General features: G+C 36.7%; 1 protein-coding gene across 1 annotated transcript in view; it reads left to right on the top strand.

Annotated features, from left to right (window-relative positions):
* The window catches only part of ATG3 (autophagy related 3), a gene marked incomplete at its 5' end in the record, with an annotated part of 25,693 nt that overhangs the window by 5,188 nt on the left and 11,016 nt on the right, over positions 1-9,489 (top strand). The window contains 6 exons of the mRNA XM_035894038.1: positions 1,096-1,145; positions 2,385-2,455; positions 4,213-4,320; positions 6,323-6,372; positions 8,351-8,432; positions 8,936-8,970. Coding sequence (XP_035749931.1) covers positions 1,096-1,145; positions 2,385-2,455; positions 4,213-4,320; positions 6,323-6,372; positions 8,351-8,432; positions 8,936-8,970 — 396 coding nt within the window. The remainder of the gene's footprint in view (positions 1-1,095; positions 1,146-2,384; positions 2,456-4,212; positions 4,321-6,322; positions 6,373-8,350; positions 8,433-8,935; positions 8,971-9,489) is intronic.

Below are 9,489 nucleotides of genomic sequence, written 5' to 3'. Positions count from 1 at the left end.
TTTTTTTTTTTTTTTCTTTTCTCCGATTCTCTCCCCCATCCCACAGAGTGAGGGGGGGGAGTGAGCGAGCGGCTGCGTGGTGCTTAGTTGCCAGCCGGGTTAAACCACGACACCAATACACTGCAGGCCTGTTGTGTGTCACTTTACAACATCTTCTGGTCAGCTAGGAAGTATGTTGTTATAAACTGGCATTTTAAGACAAAAAAGCAACTGTAGCAATAGGTGTGCACCTCATTTTCAAAAGTAACTGGTGCAAATACCACACAAAGCATTGTTCTTAAGTTGAGGAAGGCAAGCCTGCATTTATGTGTACAAAAAATAAGCCCAGTGGGTTAGATTTTGCTGGGTGAATTTTGAGTTCATAGACAAGTCTAGCATGAGTTTTCCCATAGTGCTTTGAAATAGCGATGTGATTTTTATAAAAGCCTTTATCTCTGATACTAAGAATAAGTAGAGTGAAGACTTCTAAAAGTGATTTCTTCAGAACAAGTTATATGTAAGGTCTTTTTAATGTACTAAGTACTTGTTTATACACATTTAGTTAACATCAGTGGTGAACTATCATAGCGATGGTCATTCTTTAAGACATATACTGTTTATTCCTCTGTTGCAGTTCTCTCACTGGTTCAATGAATTGATGCCAGTCTCATTTTTCTTCTTGCTGCAAAATTGTTTTCAACACCGAAAGAGAACTAATTATATTTTTACATTAAGCTCCTCATTGTCTTTGTAAAACTTCGAAGAGTGGCAAATAAAAACAGTTTCTTCATCACAAAATAAACAATGTTACTGGGTCTAGGAATCTTTTTTGCTTGTTACAAGACTGATAGGTGATACTGCAGCTTTTGAAACTATCTGTATTTGCTGTTCTGCTTATTATGCATTTCTTTCAGGTGAAGTTGATTTAGTCCTTGTGTTTTCATGCATAGCTAAGAAATGGAATTAAAGCATCAAACTGGTACAAACAATAATTAGCTAAATAGTTAATCTATCAAATGAATTTGCAACTGAAATATATTAATATTGAGAAAAGTGTGAGGTTGTTTTCTTATGCTGTATTTAACAGGACTTTAATTTTTTTTCCTGCCTTAACAGTTTGTTGCAGCTGGAGATCATTTGGTTCACCACTGCCCTACTTGGCAATGGTAAGTAAAATCAAAAGAATTGTAGGAAGCTAGCATCACTATTCATGCTTTGATGTGTTTCCTTTGGATGCAACTACACAGTTGTTTCATTTTAGAATAGTACATGGACTCTTGCAGTAGAACTTCTGCTGTTTTTATGATGAAGCGATCTTTAAGTCAAGCAGGACTTACTTATTGCCCTGAGTAGCAACAGCTGCGATGAGGATTTGTTTGGGGATTATTTTTCTTTGTTTTCCTAAGGGTGTAGAGGAGATAAGCTGGTACATACTGTGAGTGCTTTCAGTGCTTAGCTGCAATAGCAGTTTGTCTCCCTGAGCTTGTCTTAGTATTGGTGATTGAAAAAGCAAAGGCCCTGTCCAACTGGAATTGCTAAGAACTAGTTGCAGTCAGGGTATTTTAGACAAGCATTTGTTAATTGCATTTGTTCAGGTTGGCCCACATGAGATCACTTTGTGCAGTGCTTCCCCTCTGAACGCCCTTCCCTTTCGTGTACAATAGGGCTGCAAATAATGTGCTCCCTCATGTTTTACTGGCACCTGGTGTTACGAAAGTAATCAGTTAGTGCCTAGACAGGCAGTTTCTGTGCAGTCAGTATCATCAAGATTCTTGGCTCTATGCTGGGCCATGAAGAGCTGAGGAGGAATTATTATGCGTGAATCATTGTTTATTGCCTTTTTACTATCTCCTTCAGAGGAAACAAGATATTGAGTTTGGCCTGTGTGCCAGCAGTTTGGAACAGGCTATTTGGAATGTTAGACTCTTCTTACAAATGAAAAGCCATTGAAAGTGAAAGCAAATGCTTGAGTAATGTGAGCTTGGCAAAGATTACTTCAGCTCTGGTAACTATGGGCAGCTCTTATATTTCTAGAGGTCTTGCTTATTCTGAAATTGCTTTCTAGAAACACTTGGGACTGTATTGTTGCCAATTCTAGAAAATTGCGTATAGACTAGGTTATTCTGTCAACTCATCTTTGCTTGGCCATCTCAAAGTGAAAGTCGTTTTTGAAGCAGAAAGTGGGTTTTATCCAAGATTCCATAGTTTAGGGGTGGCCAACCTTTTTGACCCCATACGTATATCAAAGTCTTTGTATAGGCAAAAGTAGAGACATAGGAAACAGTTTCTGAGAATAGGTCAAGAGGAGTATATAAAATGTTCCTGATATAAATTTAAAATAGAAGGGTTCTTTTGTTTGCAGATCATCAAATTCTCAACCTTTTATGGTGCACTTCATTTTACAGGGCTTCAGGAGAAGAACTAAAAGTCAAGGCTTATCTGCCAACAGACAAACAGTTTTTGGTAACTAAAAATGGTAAGGCTGAAGTTTAAATATAAGCATTCTTAGGATTGATAGTATGGTTGACTGTGCTATCAGCTTTACTGATTGTCTGTATTGACAGGGGAAGCAAACATCTTGCACTTTGGGTGCTTTGGCTTTGTAATACTAAAAAAAGTTTTTCCTGCACTTCTAAAATCTTCCTTAGAAGAGTTGTTAGTAGGGCTTTATATTAGTAGAGCAGCTTGCCTTGCTGAAGTAGAAATGAAGCTTAAATGTTATAAATCTCCTTTTCTGCCTTTCCTTCAGCTCATATTCAGCATCTAAAAGGAAAATATGTTTATTTTCCTTTCTTTTAGAAAACTTGGGCTATCAAAGTGTTCCCAAAATGTCTTTTCATGGTGACACTGATGCTTCTAGTTCAGATATGTGACTGATGTCGCTATCCCTTTCAGTAGCTATAATATCAAGACAATTTTAAATCAAATTTTGATCAGTTTCACAGTTGTGTATATATAAATACTTGTGGTGACTACCTTTTTAATGGATAAGAAAGCTATCATCTTGGAACAACCATGCGGAAATAATTTTCTCAAGAGATATTGTATGAAAATGTGTCAAACATAATGTCGTTAGATAAACCTTCAATACTAAGAACAGCCTGAGGAGATTTTTACCTGTACTGGGTTGTATTTTATGCTTTGATTTCCCTTGCTGGATTTTGGAGACTTGAGTTGAGCTATCATGGAAAAATGCTCATAGTAGTGTTGGACAGATTTTCCTAAGAAGGTCTTGATGACTAGATGACCAAGTGTTCTGCTTTGTTTCTCTTTTCCCGCCCACTTCCAGGATCCCACATTGCTCTGACCCTTCTAGATCACATTTCAAAATGTGTTTCCTGGTGATGGTGAGACATTGGCCTACCACCTGAATAAAAGTTGTGTGCTATGGGTGAGGCCTCCTACAGACCTCATTTTGGAAGTCTTTGGAGGTCTTCTCTTTGCTGTGACTTTCAGTCCTCTCTTCTCCCTTTCTGAAAGGTCCAAGAGCAATTTACAAATTCTGTGCTTCATGCAGCAGTTGTTTTATCCACATCAGCAGAAAAGGAGCATTTTTTACACAGTCCTTGTTTACGATATTGGAAAATGTCTGGTTTGCCTTAATCAGATGTGCATTCCTTCTTTGACTATTTTCTGAAAACTTCGGTACTTGAATGGCTCTGTAATGCATATGACTGAAGTTATTCTAAATAATACATTAATTCTAACTGCTTCTAAATTTCTATATGTTAATTTATAATTAAACATACGTGATGTATGGCACAAATAGCTGATGTGAACTTTTAGCAGAATTCTAAAGACAAGTAAGTTCGGTAAACTGATGCAAATCCAGGCAAAGTTGTACTTAGGCTAAAAGTTGTTTAGCATTGTGAAGTAAACTAATAGGTTGGCTCCAGTTGTTAGCAAATGGATAGGCAGTCTGAGACATGGGAAGTTAATTATTTTCTAATCTTTATGAGTTTGGGTGAAAATGCTCTAACGGGTAACAGAAGAAATAACTTTCAAGGCCACTGTAAGTGTTGTACTGTACATGAAATAAAATATCTGGTACAGCACATCAACATATTATTTTAAGTTTGTGCTTTTGTATTTGCAGTAAAGTTCTATGATTCCCTAAATAAGTATATATGAGAGACTACAACATTTCAGAAGGCCCTGTAAGATAATTTCTTGCTCCAGTCTGGTTTTGTGTAGGAATGGCTGCATTCATTTTGTTTTGCAATTTTTTTGCAGTGCCGTGCTACAAAAGATGTAAGCAGATGGAGTACTCAGATGAGCAAGAAGCAATTATAGAAGAAGATGATGGCGATGGGGGATGGGTAGACACTTTTCACAATGCAGGTATTCAAAGTCTTGCTTCAGACTTTGCATTTGGTAATCTAAAAGATTTTCAGTTTCCACTCTTAGAAAGTAAAAGCTTTCTTATCTATAGATGGCTGTGTACTAGTATCTAAACTGGAAGAAATTATATTGCCAGCTACCCACTTGATTGGTATATGGCTGCTCAGGTGTTTAACTGCATGCCTGTATATGCCTGAAACAGGCTACTTTTTAGAGGTGTTGACAATAAATTATTTCAGTATTCTCTTATTACAGTTCTAGGAAGTTATTTTTAAAAATAAGCTGCGTACTGACTCATTCCTTAGTAAGGAGATCCTGTGAAGAGAATGCTGGTTTGAATTATTTGTTTGAAGAATACACAAATATATCTTTTTTTTTTTTTTTTTTAGGTTGCATGTGAAGCACGTTGAGATCTTTATCTTAATGATAACCTCAATTAACTTAATTATTTCAGTGTTTCCTGTTCTATTGAATTGTTGGATTGAACTAAAAGGGAGAAATGTTAGAAAATAGCTATTATCTTAGTATCTGAGGTCACTGGGGGAATATTGTTAAATACAGAGATGAGTGTGGGAGGTGATAGTTTTTAACACTAAGTCCTTAGATGAACTCATGTTTATAAAAAAGTCTAAAATTACTACTTATATGAATCTATTTCATTAGCTTTTCTAGCACAGCCTCTTAGAAATAATTTTGTTATTTTCTAAGAATTGGCAGTTTTATTAGTTTTAGTCTGTTTCTTCATTTTCTATCATGAGTTAATAAGATTCCGTCTTTCAGTGATGTTTTCTCCACTGTTTCCAAACCTAGAAGGTACTCTACTCAGTTTTCACTTTCATTGGTGTAAATTTTTTGCTGTAATCTAGAACAAGTTCTAAAAAGTTGAGCCAGGCTCGGGAGAAAAAGGGTGGGAGAAGATGCCTTTTGTTTCTGTAGATGTACTTTTTTTCATCACTGGCAATTCTTAAATGTATTGCAGTTCATAATTGAACACCCCACACCAAAGAGAGAGTTTGACATAATTTTGTCATATCCTTGAATTAAGGATGCGTTCTCCATCCCTGTTATGGATAGACTCCTCTGCCAAGTTTTTCGTTTAGGGTTTACCGGTTTGAGCAGCATGCTGTGGTAGCACAACTGTAAGACTGACTAGAACTGGTCAGGTCTCCAAAAACTGTCACAAAAGATACAAAAAATCTGTTTCCACCCATGTATATAGATGTTCTTCATAACACCACTTTTTCTGACGGGGAAAAAAAGTATGTCAGTGATCACACAGCCACTAGAAATGCATTGTTTCCAAGCAGTGTTCAACTGACATTCCTTTTCTTTAAATGGTTATTTCTGCTGAGTAGTTACTTGATTCCGGGTTCATTCTCCATGATGTAGTAGCTTATATTCAGCTGAAGAGTAAATTATATAATTTTACTGTGTCAGAGCAGAATCTTGTCCTATATCCCAAGGAATACTGGGTGAGACCTGCAGTAAAACTGCGGAGGTAGTGGGGAGGAACTCAAGAATTGATACTACCATGATTTGGGATGCTTTTTACCCCTACTTCCTCTCAGCTAAAAGCATTGAGTGTTCTGTTATTGTTTTGTCATGAACGCCTTGTTTTCAAGATGCTCAGAAATATTCATGAATGCATCCCTTGCTGATGAAGTTGAGTTCCATTGTTGTGACATGAATGCCTATCTTGAACTCACTTTTATGCAAAAATCCCTTAAAATAAAAATCCAAATTACTTTGCACTGTTCCATTAACAAAATTTGTATGGTGTGCAAGAGCTGTGCTGTTATGCTTCATGTTACTGGTATGGTTTGTTTATGGATGTCCAGCACCAAACATGCTACGAATAACAAATAAACAGCCCTTCAAATAGGAAAATTGTTGTGAGATCTAACTTGGAAAGATCATGCGCTGCTTTCTGAAATCTTTGCAACTTCTATTCTATAACAAAGAAACAAGCTTTTTTAATGCAAACTTCTTGTTCAATTAACAGGTATAGTGGGTGCAACAGAAGCCGTTAAGGAGATCACACTAGACAGTAAGGTACTTGTTTCTAAATTTTCCTCTTGCTTTATTACAGGACCTAAAGGTAATAGAAGTCTTACCTGCAGCAATCTAGTACTGCCTGCAAAAGATTAAAAATATGCATTGTCACTAGGTGTGTTGCAGATATACATTGACCTTCAGAGCCCTTGATATCAGTCTAAGTATGTGTACCTCCTTATTACTGTGCATTTACTGATGCAGTGTTCTTTCTGGAATATCTTTAGCCAGTGTGCTCCTTTGCCAGGCTTCTACAAACTGAAACTGAAACTCTGTTTACAGTGATACCACACCTTTGTGTCTCAAGAAACTAATGGCTGGAGATCCAGTGTAAAGAAATTTTATATGGAAAATAATGTAGGGATGTAAAGTATTTCTTTGTAAGCAAGCAGAGTTTTAACACATTTAAAAGTACTAAAACTGTTTAAATGTGTATGTCTTAGAAAGTTGTCGCTTTCCGCACATGTTTCCAAAAAGTCACTCTGCAGCAGGAGCCAAATCTGAAACTTAAGTCCTCAGGAAACTAGGAACAGTTGGAAGTACTTGAAATGGAAGTGTTAGCTAACATGTTTAAGAAATGTGGAAAAAGTCACAGAGACACAAAATGTTTTTAAAGATGAGTTGGTTGTTGAAGTGGAGTTCTGTCTGTGTGCTATGAGAGTTTAAGCCATCCAAACACAAAGCTTCAGATTCTAAAAATCAGGGGGAAAGAAAAGAGAATGGGCTGGAGCATGCTACCGCACACTATAAATAGCTCAAAATGCTATTTATATGATGAACTGTGAAATACATGTATTTCAAGTGAAACTGTGCTGAACATAGTAAAAATACTGCTTTTTCACAAGTCAATAACATACGGGTGTAAGAAACTCTCTAAGAAATACCTAAAGGTGATCACTATTTCTGTGAAACACAATACTTGCAGAATGTTATTGTGATTCATAGTTGCTGTTGCATGTTATGAATTGGTTTCACTTCTGATGTATTGTATGTAGAAAAACTCACTTGTTGTACAGTACTTCATTTGTTGGACCACAGGTCTAATCCAGAAGTACAATTCTGTTTTCTGCTAATGTTCTGTTTGCCAAAGCACTTCATGATTAGTTTCTTACTGGTTTTGGTGTTTTGTTTTCTGTTGTTTGTTATTTTTTTTAAATGAGGAAACCAGCCACCTGATGCTTACAATTAGAGCAGCTTGTAATTGTAATCATTATTCGGAGTGTTCTCATAAAGGCTTCATGAAACCTGCATAAATCAAGACCTCCCACTTCTGAATTTTACTGGGGTTATCTGTTGGGTTCAAATGCTATGCATAGGCCCACAATGCCCAAAAGAAAAAGTTGGTTGAGGTCTTGAGCCTTATTCGTTTCTGTTGTACTGTGCTTCCTCAGACAATGATGTAAATATGTGGTATCTTTTTGGAGACTCTTGTGTTTTAAAAACAATTATGAAACTGCATGACGCTCTTAGTCATATGATTTAGTCTGAGGTAGTTCTGCGAGGAGCAGGGAGTTGTTGAACTCAGCCATCCTTATAGGTCCCTTCCAACTTGAGATATTCTGTGATAACTGCTGCACAGTTGGCTGTGGATTAGGACACAGAAAATGTTAACCTACGTGTTTAGTCATAGCTGTTTAGTCATTGCCTTTCATTTGGGATAGGTGGGTATTTTGAAGAGAAATTATGGGCTGTTTAATACCATGTTTATTCTTCTTTGCTTAGGAATTAAATCATTCCAGAGTACAAAGTTAAAGGAGAACTTTTTAGTGGATTTTTGATGTTGTACTAGGACTTGTGAAACTAAGTTTGCTTAACAAGCAAATATTTGAGTTCAGTATAGTCCTTCTTAATATTGCAGAAATTATTTTTCTGGTTTGTTGTATGTATTGACTGGACTTACACCTTAAATTTCCTGGGGCTGTTAGGCTGTGTAGATGCAGCAGTCTTTAAAGCAGTGTTTTCAATTTAACTTCTAAAGGATAATGTAAAAATACCAGAGTGTTCAGCATCTTGTGAAGATGATGATGAGGAAGATGAAGGAGAAGCTGCAGACATGGAAGGTATTTCCTTAAATTGGGTGGGATGTGCTTTATTTCAGGCCTTTAACTAAAGCAATATACTCTGAAAAAACACTACTCTTTTTTTTCTTTTTTCATGGAATGCATGCTCTTTGTATTTTGTATGGTCTTACTGATGCATGTTTACTCTAACTTGTACGCCAAAACCTGCGTGAATGCTAGTGACTGGGAAATTAATCTGAGGAGCAGAACAGATCCAACAAATATAAATTAGGGATTTAGTACAGCTTCCTTCCTGCTTCATACCTACATTTAAACTCAGTCTGCCTACTTAAAACCACTTAAGGATTGCTCATTGTGTACTTATATGTAGTCTTGGTCAAATTTGTATTAAAAAAGGTATAGTCTGCTTTGGAGATTGGGAAGTCTACCTGAACAAAACATCTTTAGATACATGTATGCTACTTCAAAGGAGTTGTTTATGAATGAGAAACATGATGACTAGCTATAAGCTAAACACAGAATTTTATGGGTCTTTTTTTCAGAGTATGAAGAAAGTGGGCTATTGGAGACAGATGATGTGAGTGAACAGTTCCTATCTTGTCTGTTACAATGCTTATCACCAATATGAGCACAAGTAAAGTAAAAATAATGATAAGAAATGGCTGACATAACAAGCTTGTTATGAGCAGTACGATTACTGAGCCTGGTTTCCTATGGATTTGTCTCCTGCCAACCTACTGTGGTAATCTTAACTCTTAGGTCCTCAAAGATTTTGATCACAGTAATTTTTTGTTTTGCTGATTGTTTTTGCTCTGCTTACACACAGTGTTATATTCACAAGAGGTAAAAAATGCAGTGGTTTTTCTTGAGGCTTACATGTGGAGGATGAGTGGCTTATAGATTCAATAGGTTGCACTGATGCACCAGACTCAAGAGAGAGAGAGAACAGAGGGCATCATTGTTTGTGGTACTTTAAGTTCTTCATGAACCTGTATAAACTGAGACCTTTGCCTTCTGTATGTCATTGGAATTGTCTGTTGGGTTCAAAAGCTATTGGTGAAAGAAGGGGGGGGGGGGGACCAGGTGGTTGTATTTT

Source organism: Egretta garzetta, unplaced genomic scaffold (genome assembly GCF_000687185.1).
Source record: "Egretta garzetta isolate BGI_Z169 unplaced genomic scaffold, ASM68718v1 scaffold465, whole genome shotgun sequence".
NCBI classification, from domain to species: Eukaryota; Metazoa; Chordata; class Aves; order Pelecaniformes; family Ardeidae; genus Egretta; species Egretta garzetta.
The sequence above is the reverse complement of the archived record's forward strand: the minus strand, read 5'-3'. Positions and strand labels throughout refer to the sequence as shown.